The sequence below is a fragment of the Eschrichtius robustus genome, chromosome 17 (genome assembly GCF_028021215.1).
Source record: "Eschrichtius robustus isolate mEscRob2 chromosome 17, mEscRob2.pri, whole genome shotgun sequence".
Taxonomy (NCBI): domain Eukaryota; kingdom Metazoa; phylum Chordata; class Mammalia; order Artiodactyla; family Eschrichtiidae; genus Eschrichtius; species Eschrichtius robustus.
In genome coordinates, this window is record NC_090840.1 from 86,268,280 (window position 1) to 86,282,384 (window position 14,105).

The window sequence follows — 14,105 nt, forward strand, 5'->3', positions numbered from 1 at the left end:
ACCATGCTATAGCAAAAACTATAGGCTAGTCCAGCAAACAAAGGAGAGGAAGTTACTTTACAGAGAAAAAGGAGGAAGTTGGGAGGGGCTGCTCTGAAGGAAAGTCCCCAGGAGGGAAGGGAGAGTTCAGGATGGTGATGGCTTTCCACTGCCTGAGCAGAGAGGGTTCCCATCTGCTGGGCTTGTTGCTGGGCAAGGAGAGATCTTCCTTCCTCTTGCCGGGGTCCTAAAGTAGAGACATCTTCCTGCTGGGAATGCAAGTCATGACTCTTCCTGTTGGGTCTGTGATTCACCTGGAGTGGTAGTGCACAGGAGCTCCCACTCTGGCCTCCGCACTCCCTGCTAAATGAGGTTTCTTTTATTCAAAATCACAAAGTCATTCTTCTTTTCTAATACAGACATTTAGTGCTACACATTTCCCACAAATTTTGATGTCTTCATTTTCATTCACTTCAGAATGCTTTCTAATTTCATTTTTGATTTCTTTTTTGACTCATGCATTATTTTGAAGCATATTAAGTAGTTTCTAAATACTTGGGGATTTCTCAGATAGCTTTCTCTTATTGATTTCAAATTTAACTCCATGTGGTCAGAGAACGTACTTCGTTATGACTCGAATTCTTTTAGGTTTATTGAGACTTGTTTTATTGCTCAGAATATGGTCAGTCTTGGTAAATGTTTCATGTGATTTTGGAAAAAATACATATTCTACTGTTAATGAATAGAGTGTTCTATAAATACTACTTAAGTTGGTTGACGGTATTGTTCAGGTCTTCTGTATCTTTAGCGATTTTCTGTACACTTGTTCTAACAATTACAGATAGAGGGGTGCTGAATTTCTACTATATTTTGGATTTGTCTATTTCTCCTTGCATTTTTATTAGGTTTGATTTTGTGTATTTTGAAGCTCTGTTATTAGGTGCATAAATGTTGAGAATTGTTATGTCTCTGTAATCCACTTTGTCTAATGTTAATATAGTCACTCCAGCGTTTTTATGACTAGTTGTCAGCCTTGTTTTTCTTTTCCCATTCTTTTACTTTAGCCTCTTTGTGTTAACATATTCAGTGTTTCCTGTGGTTTCTTGAATATATGAAATGTAATTATAATCTAAATGTCCTTAACTACTAATTCTTTCCTCTGCATCATTTCTGGGTCAGTGTCTATTGATTGATTCATCCTCATTATGGGTTGAGTTTTCTTGCCTGTTTGCATGCCTGGTAATTTTTTTTTTTTAATAAATTTATTTATTTATTTACTTTTGGCTGTGTTGGGTCTGCATTGCTCTGCGCAGGCTTTCTCTAGTTGCAGCGAGTGGGGGCTACTCTTCGTTGCGGTGCATGGGCTTCTCATTGCGGTGGCTTCTCTTGTTGCGGAGCACAGGCTCTAGGCGTACAGGCTTCGGTAGTTGTGGCATGCAGGCTCAGTAGTTGTGGCGCACCGGCTTAGCTGCTCTGTGGCATGTGGGATCTTCCCGGACCAGGGATCGAACCCGTGTCCCCTGCATTGGCAGGCAGATTCTTAACCACTGCACCACCAGGGAAGTCCCTGCCTGGTAATTTTTGATTGGATGACAGACATTGTAATTTTACTTTGTTAGTGCTAGATGTTTTTGTGTTCCTATTATTATTCTCAAGCTTTGTGCTGGGTTGTGGCTAAGTTATTTGGGAACAGTTTGATCCTTTCAGGTCTTGCTTTTAGCTTTGTTAGGTGAAACCAGAATGGCATTTAGCGTCGGGCTAATTTTACTTTTTTCTTTTCTTTGTCTTTTTTTGGCTGCATGGCACAGCTTGCGGGATCTCACTTCCCCGACCAGGGATTGAACCCGGGCCATGTCAGTGAAAGCCTGGAATCCTAACCACTAGGCCATCAAGGAACTCCCTAATTTTACTTCTTTACTGAGCTGAAATCTTTTTTAGTGCCCTTCCCAGAACCCTGTGAGTTGTGATGTTTCCCCCGATTGCTGGGAGCAGGCCCATTCCTGCCTCATTGTGAGCTCCGGGGATTATTTGCTGCTAATCCTTTTGGGTGGCTCTTTTCCAGGCCTTGCGTAATTTCTTCTTCTTTTTTTTTTTTTTTTTTCCCAATAAATTTATTTATTTATTTTTGGCTGCATTGGGTCTTCGTTGCTGCGCGCAGCTTTCTCTAGTTGAGGCGAGCGGGGGCTACTCTTCGTTGCAGTGCACGGGCTTCTCATTGTGGTGGCTTCTCTTGTTGCAGAGCTCGGGCTCTAGGCACGTGGGCTTCAGTAGTTGTGGCACGTGGGCTCAGTAGTTGTGGCTCGTGGGCTCTAGAGCACAGGCTCAGTAGTTGTGGTGCACGGGCTTAGTTGCTCCACGGCATGTGGGATCTTCCCAGACCAGGGCTCGAACCCGTGTGCCCTGCATTGGCAGGCGGATTCTTAACCACTGCGCCACCAGGGAAGCCCCCGTAATTTCTTCTTAAACATGGTGCTTGTATTGGTTTTCTATCGCTGTTGTAACAAATTACTACAAACTTAGTGGCTTAAACAACACATATTCATTATCTTAAAGTTCTTAAGGTCAGAAGGCTGACATGGATCTCATGGGGCTAAAATTGGGTTGCTAGGGCTGTGCTCCTTTCTGGGGACTCTGGGGAGGATCTGTTTCCTGCTGTTTCAGATTGTTGGCAGAATTTGGTTCTTTATGGCTGTAGGACCAAAGTCCGTGTCTTCTTGCTGACTGTAAGCTGAGGGTTGTTCCCAGCTTCTATAGGTGCCCACATTCGTTGGCTCAGAGCCTCCTTCCTCCATCTTCAAAGCCAGCCATGGTGGGTTTTCTTCCCATGCTTTGATTTTCTCCCCCTTTTTCCATCTCATCTCTCTGACACAGCTGGGAAAGGTTCTCTGCTTTTAAGAACTTAGGCTGGTCTCACCCACATAATCCAGGGTAATTTCTCCACCTCAAGGTCTGTACCCTTAATCCCATCTGCTAAGTCCCTTTGCCGGATAAGGTAACATATTCACATTCTGGGGATGAGGGCATGGGCATCTTTGGGGACATTATTCTGTTGCCCCTGTGCTGGCCAGTAAGTCAACTGAGTGACCAGGAGACCCTCTGCAGGTCGCTGGACTTCTCTCTAGTACTAGACCTGCAAACTCCAGCAAGACTCAGGCCTCTCAAGATGCTCCCCGTCCTAACTCTGGGCCTTCCTGAGTGTCCTCAGCTGGATGTGCCCTATAGGTGATGAGCTGGAGTGACTCAGGGTTCCCGGCCCTTCGTTTCCTGTTGCCCAACAGCCTGAGAACTATGGCTTCACGTGTTTTGTTCAGTTTCTTAGTTGTTTTGGTTGAGATGGCAAACTGGTCCATCCCTCCCAGGTGGGCTGGGGTCTGACGTCTCTTATGCTTGTTTGCGTTTGCTGCTGCTTGAGTCGAGTGAGCACATCTGTCTGCACTTGTGTGAAGGATGTTCCAGCTGGAGCTGGTTAGCCCCTTTTCTCTGAGGCGTGGACATAGACAGCTGTAGCTTTTCACAGGGCAAAGCCTCTGCCCCAGGAACTGGCTGCTTGCCTTGTAAACTCAGACCGGCTCTGGGAACTCAGGATGTGGGTTCCATGTGCGGGGGTGCCTGCCTCTGAGAAGTGTCCTGTGGGCTTTCTGAAGCCCGTGGCCAGTGCACCTCATACCTGCCTGCCAGCTGTGGCGCTTTCCGCCTTTCAGCTTTTCGGGGTGTGGGGTTTCTCTGCCACCTTCTTGCTCTGCTGCCAATGGAATATGTGTTTTTACTTCTTGTTTTCCTTGTTATTTTCAGATGCTTTCCAGGAAGAAAGGGGAAACACCTTGCTGATGCCACCGGCTTCAAACCAGTCCTCTCCATCTGCTTTCTGTCTGCCTGGGATTCCTGGAAGCTTCTGGTCTGCTAATTTTTTATCTTTTCTTGTTTTCTAGTGCTCTTGTGGGTTTGTTCTTTTAAAACATGCATCTTTTCTGTCATTTCACTGAGGTTTTGGTGGGATGGGTGAACGCTTAGGACCAGTGTGCCTTCTTGATCTAGAATTCTCACTTATTTTTTTAAAATTAATTAATTAATTAATTAATTTTTGGTTGCGTTGGGTCTTCGTTGCTGTGCACGGGATTTCTCTAGTTGCAGAGAGCAGGGGCTACTCTTCATTGTGGTGCATGGGCTTCTCATTGCAGTGGCTTCTCTCCTTGCGGAGCACGGGCTCTAGGTGCGCAGGCTCAGTAGTTGCAGCATGCAGGCTCAGTAGTTGTGGCTCATGGGCTCTAGAGCGCAGGCTCAGTAGTTGTGGCACACGGGCTTAGTTGCTCTGCGGCATGTGGGATCCTCCCAGACCAGGGATCGAACCTGTGTCCCCTGCATTGGCAGGCAGATTCTTAACCACTGCGCCACCAGAGAAGCCCTAGAATTCTCACTCATTTTTAATTCCACCCCCTAACCCCGTCCCCGCATTAGGTGACTTCTCACTGCCCCCTCCCCGTGTGGCCATAGCCAAATGAGCATATCCTCCCTCCTCGGGAGCAGGTCAAGGCATCTCTCTTTTGCTACCTCCACCTTCACCCTTTTCTGGATGGGTGGTGACTGGGGAATGAAGGGTGGTGACCAGCAAGTCGAGGACACTAGTGTGAGAAAGCACCGTACAGGTCCTCGGAGAGTGTGCCATAGGGCAGAGCATGTGACCACGTGGTGAAGTGGGGAGCCGCTCGCGTATTTCATGGGCTTTATCCTTTGGGTCCACCTGTTGCAAGCGGCGCTTTGAGGCGTGTGCTGTTTGGATCCCGTGTGCTGTTTGGATGGTTGGTTTCAGGCGCCAGGGAGCCCACCAGATCCCTGTGCTGCCCGCCCAGTCTCTCGGCCAGCAGGAGGCTCATTTAACACCGTCCTAGGATCTCAGGCGTGGCGAGTCCCGGCCCCGCAGCCACCAAGGCAGTTGCTCTCGGCTCTCGGGGAGGGTGTGCCTGCTCCGCACAGACAGCCAGCGACACCAGGCCTGACGCGCACGGGGTGAAGGGAGATGCTGTAGCTGGAGGTGGTCACACGCTTGCCCGGGCCACCGTGGGCCAATCAGGACGAGCCCTGGCGGGCCGGCCATGCGTCGGCGGGGCTGACAGCTGCTGGGGTGGAGGAGAGCCGGTGACCATTGAGGGGACGGTGCCTCCTGTCCTCCGCACGCCTTTCAGCCAAACTGTGGCAGAGACAGTTCCCCCAGGACGAAATTGTTTAAATCTTGTGTTTTACACAAGCACAGTAACTGCTCGTAAACTGAGGAGGCTTGTGACTTAAATGCCGCACGTCTGGTTGCTCCAGGTTTGAAGAGAGCTGTCCCTGTGCACACCGGGCGAGAGGAAGCCACGGCCGCAGCAATGAGCGAGGCATACGTGAAGAGTGAGTGTGTGGGGCTCCTGGCAGGCCTCCGTGTCATGCCTGCCGGTTTCTGAGTTTGGGACACAGAGGAGCCCGTGGCATTGAGTAAACGTGCTTGGAAGGAATGACGCTTGCACGAACACACTTTCTCTAAGTTTTCATTAAAAAAAAAAAAAAGAAAACAAAGCTCTTGTCTCTGCAGATGCTGACGCAGAGGTCCAGATTTGGCCACAGGCTCAGTCTGGTGTGGGGGACGGCGTTTGCCTGGCACAGAGGGCTTCGTGCTCCGTGTGGGAGGGTCCCTGTGCCTTCGTCCCTTCCTACAAAAGCCCCAGGGCCAGCATCCACTCTGGCTGGCTACTCTGCCTGCCGCCAGGGCCGGCTGTTTGCTGAGGGCATGGCCCAGGGCGGGGCAGAGGCTGGGAATGGTGTTCCTGCCCCACAGGTTCCATCCCCGGGGTGAGGGTCTGCGAACCGCTGGCAGGCACACGGAGCTCTCGGGGCACTGAGGATGGGGGTCCTGTCCGTGGGGCGGTGGCCTGGATCTGAGTGTGGGGAGTTGCCAGGGTGAGGAGTCAGCGAGAGCAGCTGGTGGGACTGGGGTGCCGCCCGGCAAGCACAGGGCACAGTGTGGGCCAGAGGGCCGCCTGGGGCAGCTTCCGAAGGGGCCCTGAGCCTGCACCGCCTGCCTTTTATAGGAGCTCGGATCCAGCGGGGCCGGAGGCGTGGAGCAGACACGGCCTGGGCTGGAAGGTCGGGGTACAAGTGGCCGGAGTGACCTCAGAGCAGGCGGCCAGTGGGTCCCAGAGATCCCGGCCAGCGCAGTGGAGGCTGCAGAGCGGCCAGGCCGGTGCGGCGGTCTCCTCCAGCTCCGGGGCCGAGTCCTCAGAGGCTGAGCGCAGCGACGGTGGGGTCGGGGCCGGGCCTGACCACGCCACTGGGCTTTGTCGCGGCAGGGCTGTTCGCCATTCTGCTGGACGCTGTCACCGACAAGGACCCTCAGGTGCAGGAGCAGGTGTGTGGCGCCCTGTGTGCCCTCGGAGAGTCGCAGCCTGTGGAGGCTCTCCGCGCCTGCGAGGAGCACCTGCGGCTGCACGAGAAGGTATTGCTGCTCCTGCGGGGCGGGGCCTGCGGGATGGGTAGGGGGCTGCGGGATGGGGCCTGAGGGAAGGGGCCTGTGGGGCGGGGCCTGCGGGATGGGGCGGGGTCTGCGGGGGCCGGGCTGCGGGATGGGGCCTGCGGGGCGGGGCCTGCGGGATGGGGCGGGGTCTGCGGGGGCCGGACTGCGGGATGGGGCGGGGTCTGCGGGAGCCGGGCTTCGGGTTGGGGCCTGAGGGAAGGGGCCTGTGGGGCGGGGTCTGTGCCAGGGATCTGCCGGCTGGCCGGCTGGGTCCGGAGTGCAGAGCCGTGCTGCTGTGGGTAGAAAATCATACCTGCAAGTCCGACCCTCTTTGCCTCGTGGCCTGTGGGTTGATCCTGTCGTGGAGGGACGGGGTGGTAAGCACTGCAGCGTCCAGCCGCTCACTCGCAGGCCCGGTGCCGCCGTCCCCTTTCGCTGACCCGCTGGAGCCTGGACAGCCGTCCTCGCCAACGAGAGAGGGCAGCTCGCGTCCACCGCGGTAACGGGAACACGTGGACAGGCCTTGGAGAGGGGCTGTGGCTGGGTGGGCGTGCCGACTGGACTCTGCAGAGATGGCTCAAGGCCCGCCGACTACAACAGAAGGGGCTCTGCCAGCTCCCCCTCTCCTGGGTCTCGGCTGCACGGTTCTGTGACGCTCTCGGCTCCCTGCGGTGGGAAGTTATTTCAGTTTTCCCCAGTGCGTGTTTTAGGCTCATTCCTGGGAGTTAGACTTTCGGTCTCAAAAGACCATTTTTCTTTTTGTTTTTGACATTTGATCAGTAAAAGAGGATCCCTGTACAATATGAGTTATTTCTCTCTCATCTGTCAACTGCCGTTTCCTGGGGGAAATAGCCGAGTCCTGCTGAGTGGCTGCTGGGTGGCTTGTGCTGTGGCTTGATGACCTCTCCTCTCGTGGGGAGGGTCCCCTGCCCCTGCCCCGCTGTCCTAGCTGTTCTGGGCCTTTTACGTGTTCGTGGACTGCTGTTGGGACTGGGGGCAGATAGGACGGGAAGGGCACCCTCATGCTTGGGCACGTGTGTGTCTACCCAGGCTCTTCGGCTCATGGAGCTTCACGGTGGTGCGTGCTGGGTGTCAGGACCCTTCTCTTCGTGGCTGAAAGGCTCCATCATCGTGACCTGCTGAATTCAGCGTCTGATTGTTAGACAAAGGTTAGGGCTGCCCTGGCTATTTGAGGAAATGGCCAAAGAGTACTAAAGGTGGCTAAAAAGCCTTTGTTATTTTTAACAATTCATAGCAAAATTTAAGTGTGCTTCATACTTGTCATTTTCTAGCTCACTTACGATTTTACCCCTTTTCTAGCCTTTTTAGTTTCTTCAACCAACTTTAAGCACCAACTTCCTTCACAGTGGCCCTTTATAGTAAGCGTGTCTGAAGTTGGAAGCTCTGCCCCTCGCAGTGGAGCCCTTCCTAGTGCCTCTCCACCCCCAGCCACCACCATTGCCTCGTCCACACCGTGCTGCTAGCAGCTTTGTGCCACTCACTCGTGTTTCTTCACAATCAGACTTTATTGGGCTGCATCTTAGCATGTACATTTCGAATCCCCTTGATTCTCTCTCCAAAAAGATGTGGGATAGCAGAAGAAAGGTGTACAGCACTATCGAGTCATCGTAGGTCAGTGCAGCATTTTGAGATGCGTGCGATACTTTGTAGATATCAGCTTCTAGAGGCTTCAGTGTGCCGGGGGCACTGGGGCATGTTTGCCGCTCCACCAGCTGGTCCTGGTCTGTGTTCCTGGACGGTGGTGGGCCGCACAGTTTTAGACAGATCCAGTCTCCTTCCTGTTGACCAAGTCTCAGCATAGGAAAGGTGAACCCAGGGACAAGCAGGCTCCTTCACAAGGGCTGTCAGGCCAGTGGGCAGGGAAGTGATTTGGGGAAGAGAGGCAAGAATAGTTGTCTTAGTCCCCTTTGGCTCCTATGACAAAATGCCACAGACTAGGTGGCTTTTAGACAGCAGACTTGTGTCTCCCACAGTTCTGGAGGCTGGAGGTCTTAAGATCAAGGTGCTGGCAGATTCAGTGCCTGGTGAGCGCTTGCTTCTTGGTTTATAGACGGATGTTTCCTCCCTTTGTCCTCACCTGGCAGAAGGGATGAGGGAGCTCTCTGGGGTCTCTCTTTTTTTTTTTTTTTTTTTTAATTTATTTATGGCTGTGTTGGGTCTTCGTTTCTGTGCGAGGGCTTTCTCTAGTTGTGGCAAGCGGGGGCCACTCTTCATCGCGGTGCGCGGGCCTCTCACTATCGCGGCCTCTCTTGTTGCGGGGCACAGGCTCCAGACGCGCAGGCTCAGTAATTGCGGCTCACGGGCCCAGTTGCTCTGCGGCATGTGGGATCTTCCCAGACCAGGGCACGAACCCGTGTCCCCTGCATTGGCAGGCAGATTCTCAACCACTGCGCCACCAGGGAAGCCCTGGGGTCTCTTTTATAGGGGCACAAATTCCATTCATGAGGGCTCCACCCTCGTGGCCTAATCACATCCCAAAGGCCCTGCCTCCTAACGTCGTCCTGCCCGCAGATAGCCTGGTCATCCAGTTCATCCATTTAGTGGACTCAGTCAGTTCTGGGGGTGGGGGAAGGGCAGCAGGGGTGATGGGCTCATTGGCCACCCACCAACACGTCAGAATGGTTGAGCCGGAAATCTCACACACACCTGCCAAGGGCAGGTATCATCAGCAAGCTGCCCCCCCCCAACCCCGTTCCGTTCCCAGTGTGCTACCTGACAGGGGGCTGTGGCTACATCGTTCTGCATGAGGGCCTGGGCGAAAACCCCGCCCTCAGAGGGAGTGCTCCACATCTTCTTTTGCTGTGGTTACTGTTCTGCTCGTTGAACTCTCAAGAGCAACATAAAGTGGAAATAAAATCTTGAAAAATAAGCAGCTGTTGCAACTTTGTAGAAATAGAAAAACCCATCCTAAAATTCATAGGGAATCTCAAGGGATCCTGAATAGCCAAAACATTCCTAAAAAAGAAGAACAAAGCTGGAGGACTCACAATTCCTGATTTCAGAATTTACTAGAAAGCTACAATAACCAAGCCAGTGTGGCACTGGCATAGAGACAGACACATAGACCAATGGAGTAGAATAGAGCCTAGCAATAAACTCTCACATATATGGTCAAATGATTTTCAACAGGGGTGCCAAGACAATTGAATGCGGAAAGGATAGTCTTTTCAACAAATGATGCTGGGAAAACTGGATATCCATTTGCAAAAGAATGAAGTTGGACCCCTACCTCACATCATACACAAAAATTAACTCAAGGGGTCAGAGACCTAAACGTAAAACCTAAAACTGTAAAACTCTTAGAAGAAAACATAGGACAGAAGCTCCTGGACATTGGACTTAGCAGTGATTTCTTGGATATGACACCAAAGGAACAAGCAACCAGAAGAAAAAATAGACGAATTGGACTTCATGAAAATTTTAATAATTTGTACATCAAAAGACACTATCCACAGAGTAAAAAGGCAACCCACAGCATGGGAGAAAATGTTTGCAAATCGTATATCCAATAAGGAATTAATATCCAGGATATATAGAGAACTCTGAAAACTGAACAATAAAATACCAAACTACTCAATTCAAAAATGGGCAAAGGACTTGAATAGACATTTCTCCAAAAAAGATATACAAATGGCCAATAAGAACATGAAAAGATGGTCAGCATCACTAATCATTAGGGAAATGCAAGTCAAAACTACAGTGAAATACCACCTCACATCCATCACAATGGATACTATCAAAAAAAGAAAACAAGTGTTGGTGAAAATGTGCAGAAACTGGAAACCTTGTGCAGTGGTGGTGGGAGTGTTAAATGGTGCAGTGGCTATGGAAAACATTATGGAGGTTCCTCAAAAAATAAAAATAGAATTATCATATGACCCAGCAGTTCCACTTCTGGGTATATACCCAAAAGATTGAAAGCAGAGTCTCAAAGAGATATTTGCACACCTTTGTTCATAGCAGCATTAATCACATTAGTCAAAAGGTGGAGGCAACCCAAGTGCCCATCAGTGGATGATGGATAAGCCAGATGTGGTCCATCCACACAACGGAATATTCAGCCTTAAAAAGGAAGTGAATTCTGGAAATTCCTTGGCGGTCCTGTGGTTAGGACTCAGCCCTGTCACTGCCAAGCGCCCAGGTTCAGTCCCTGGTCGGGGAACTAAGATCCCACAGGCCGTGGTGCTGCCAAAAAAAAAAAAAAAAGGGAATTCTGACACATGCTACAACATGGATGAACCTCTTTTTTTTTTTGTTTAATATTTTGATCTAAGGATACATAGGGCTTTCAAAAAATAAATTTATTTTATTTTATTTATTGTTTTTGGCTGCGTTGGGTCTTTGTTGCTGTGTGCAGGCTTTCTCTAGTTGTGGCGAGCGGGGGCTACTCTTTGTTGTGGTGTGCGGGCTTCTCATTGCGGTGGCTTCTCTTGTTGCGGAGCATGGGCTCTAGGCACGCGGGCTTCAGTAGTTGTGGCTCGTGGGCTGTAGAGCGCAGGCTCAGTAGTTATGGCGCACGGGCTTAGGTGCTCCGCGGCATGTGGGATCTTCCCAGACCAGGGCTTGAACCCGTGTCCCCTGCATTGGCAGGCAGATTCCCAACCACTGCGCCACCAGGGAAGCCCCTGGATGAACCTCCTTGAGGACATTTTGCTCAGTGAAATAAGCCAGTCACAAAAGGACAAATACTGTATACTTCTACTTATATGAAGTGTCTAGAACAGTCAAATTCAGATACAGAAAGTAGAAAGGTGGGTGGCAGGGGCTGGGGGGATGGGAATGGAGAGTTAGGGTTTAATGGGGACAGGGTTTCAGTTTTATAAGATGGAAAGAGCTATGGGGAGGGATGGTGCTGACGGCCACACCACCAGCTGAATGTATTTAATACCACTGCACTGCATGCTTGAGCATGGTTAAGATGGTAAACTTTGTTATGTGTATTTTAACACAATTTAAAAAAGCGAAAAACAGAACAAAACAAACCAGTAGGGCTTCCCTGGTGGCACAGTGGTTGAGAATCCGCCTGCCGATGCAGGGGACACAGGTTCGAGCCCTGGTCCGGGAAGATCCCACATGCCGTGGAGCAACTAAGCCCGTGCACCACAATTACTGAGCCTGCGCTCTAGAGCCCGCGAGCCACAACTACTGAAGCCCGCGCGCCTAGAGCCCGTGCTCTGCAACAAGAGAAGCCACCGCAATGAGAAGCCCGCGCACCGCAACAAAGAGGAGCCCCCGCTCGCCGCAACTAGAGAAAGCCCGCGCACAGCAACGAAGACCCAACGCAGCCAAAGATAAATAAATAAATAAAATTTAAAAACCCAGCAGCTGTGAATGACCCCATCAGTAGGACACTGGTACTTTCCCCAGATATAAGCTGTATGTTTCTACTTGAAATAGAGGGGTTCCTGCCCTCCCCTCTTGCCTGCAGGGCTGAGTGACCGGGTAGTGTGGGCCACCCCCGTGAGGGCTGCCAGCGGCCTCTGCAGGAGGGAGCGTGGTGGGGACGTCGTTGGCGGGGGGCTCTCGCCCGAGGGTCACGAGCGCCTTTTCTCAGGCCTGAGCAGCTCTGCAGAGTGCAGCCAGCCTGAGTCGCACCCTTTCTTGCCCTCTTTCCTCCCGTCACGTGGCCTGGGTGCTCCAGCTGCACTGAGGTTGTGCCCCCTGGTCTGCACCCCCTGTCTGGATGCTCCATTCGCGGGGGGAGGGGGGAGGGTCCTCAGGGAGCAGCGGGTCTTGGTCTTTCCTGGCTCCCTGAGTATTTCCTGCCCTCACCGCCGGTCTCCGTGACGCCCGGGACTCCGGCAGGATGAAGCCCTTCCCTTGGCTGGGCTCTGCTCACGTCGCGGGGTTTTCTGTCATCACCGTGACATGCCCTCCACCTGTCACAGCCTCCGCTGTGGTCTGCGTGTCCTCACTGAAGGCGAGGACGACGCGTGCTGGACGGGGGCGCTGCAGGGAGGTGGCTGAGGAGGGGGCTGCGCCAGGACATACGGAGAGCTCCCCAGGAGGCAGGCCACCCAGAGCGATGCTGTCAGGAGACCGGGGCTTTCTCAAGCTCAGGGAGGAGCCGTGAGAGACAAGCAAGTCCTGGTCCTCCCTCCATGGTTCTCTCCTCAGCTGGCGCATCCGTACCGGACGATGATCCTGAGGGTCATGGAGACGGTCGTGAGCAGTCACGTCGGCGAGCTGGACGAGGACGTGGCCAGGGCCAGCATCCTCCTGGCCTCCAGCGAGATGACCAGAGTGAAGGTCTGTGGGGCTGACCAGGCCCCGGCTTGGGAGGGAAGCTGCTTTCCGAGGCCTTTCCTCCCAAGTGCCTTTAGGGTGTGGGTTTGTGCCCGGCTGCCTCGGGCTTGGCCCCTGGGTCCTGTGCACTGACTGCCCTCCTGGGGTGGGCAGGGTCATCCCACAATCTCCGACGGAAACTGAAGCAGAGAGCAAACTTCCCAAACCCTCAGGGCAAACGTAGGGGCAGTGGTGCCCGGTGTGTGGGGGCGCTGGGCTCAGCAGGGAGCCCTGCTCACAGCAGCACCGCGTCCCGAAGACGGGCAGCCTGTCCCCTGGCGTGACGGAGAGCGGAGTGTCTCGTTTCGCTTCCTGGGCGGTTTCTGCCTCCTCCGGTCTGGGTGCCAGTTCAGATCTTCTGTGGGGGTAGGAGTTGGTCTGTGACTGGCAGCAGGCTGCCAGCAACGTCCTGGTGGCCGTGGGAAAGCGTTTCATCAGCAGCGTGATGGAGGAGATGCTGAGCAAGTTCCAGCCCGGGGTCCTGCCGCACCATTTTGTCGTGCAGACGCTCGCCAACCTCTCAGTTTCCAATGGTAGGTGGCGGCCCGGCCCCCTTCGGCCCGTGCTCTCAGCGGTCGTGAGGACCTCTGAAAGCCCGCCGGCCTCGGTTCCTTGTGTCCCAGCAGCTCCACCGTGAGCCCCAGGCTGTGCAGAAGGAGCTCAAGGCATGTGGCCGGGGTGCCCTATGCCTCCCCTGGGGCACAGGGCCCGAGGGAAGGACAGGCTGGGTGGGGATGGCAGTGGGGCCCCCGTGACGTACCCCTCTTGCAGTGTTCGGCATGGTGCCCTTCCTGACGTCCATCCTGAACACCATGCTGCCCATGCTGAGTGCAGCCAAGCCCGACTCGATGAGAGTGGCGTTCTGCTGTGGTAAGGGAGGGCCTCTGCGGCGGGGGGGGCTCTGCGGGCGGGCGGGTCTCTGCGGGCGGGGGGGCCTCTGCGGGCGGGCGGGGCTCTGCGGGCGGGGGGGTGTTCTGCTGTGGTAAGGGGGTCTCTGCTGTGGTAAGGGGGGGCCTCTGCGGGCGGGCGGGGCTCTGCGGGTGGGCGGGGCTCTGCGGGCGGGGGGGTGTTCTGCTGTGGTAAGGGGGGGCTCTGCTGTGGTAAGGGGGGCCTCTGCTGTGGTAAGGGGGGGCCTCTGCTGTGGTAAGGGGGGCCTCTGCGGGCGGGGGGTGTTCTGCTGTGGTAAGGGGGGGCCTCTGCGGCGGGGGGGCTCTGCGGGCGGGCGGGCCTCTGCGGGCGGGTGGTGTTCTGCTGTGGTAAGGTGGGGCCTCTGCGGGCGGGTGGGCTCTGCGGGCGGGGGGGGGCTCTGCGGGCAGGTGGGCCTCTGCGGGGCAGG

General features: G+C 53.8%; 1 protein-coding gene across 6 annotated transcripts in view; it reads left to right on the top strand.

Moving 5' to 3' along the window:
* MROH1 (maestro heat like repeat family member 1) overlaps nucleotides 1-14,105 on the top strand; it is a 67,960-nt gene that overhangs the window by 7,822 nt on the left and 46,033 nt on the right. For all 6 annotated transcript variants that reach the window (XR_011070814.1, XM_068526092.1, XM_068526093.1 and 3 more), the window contains exons 2-7: nucleotides 3,772-3,874; nucleotides 5,287-5,364; nucleotides 6,300-6,445; nucleotides 12,602-12,733; nucleotides 13,140-13,302; nucleotides 13,541-13,639. Coding sequence is in view for 5 of the 6 variants with exons in the window: in XM_068526092.1 (XP_068382193.1) it covers nucleotides 5,343-5,364; nucleotides 6,300-6,445; nucleotides 12,602-12,733; nucleotides 13,140-13,302; nucleotides 13,541-13,639 (562 nt within the window). In the remaining variant the exon portion in view is untranslated. The remainder of the gene's footprint in view (nucleotides 1-3,771; nucleotides 3,875-5,286; nucleotides 5,365-6,299; nucleotides 6,446-12,601; nucleotides 12,734-13,139; nucleotides 13,303-13,540; nucleotides 13,640-14,105) is intronic.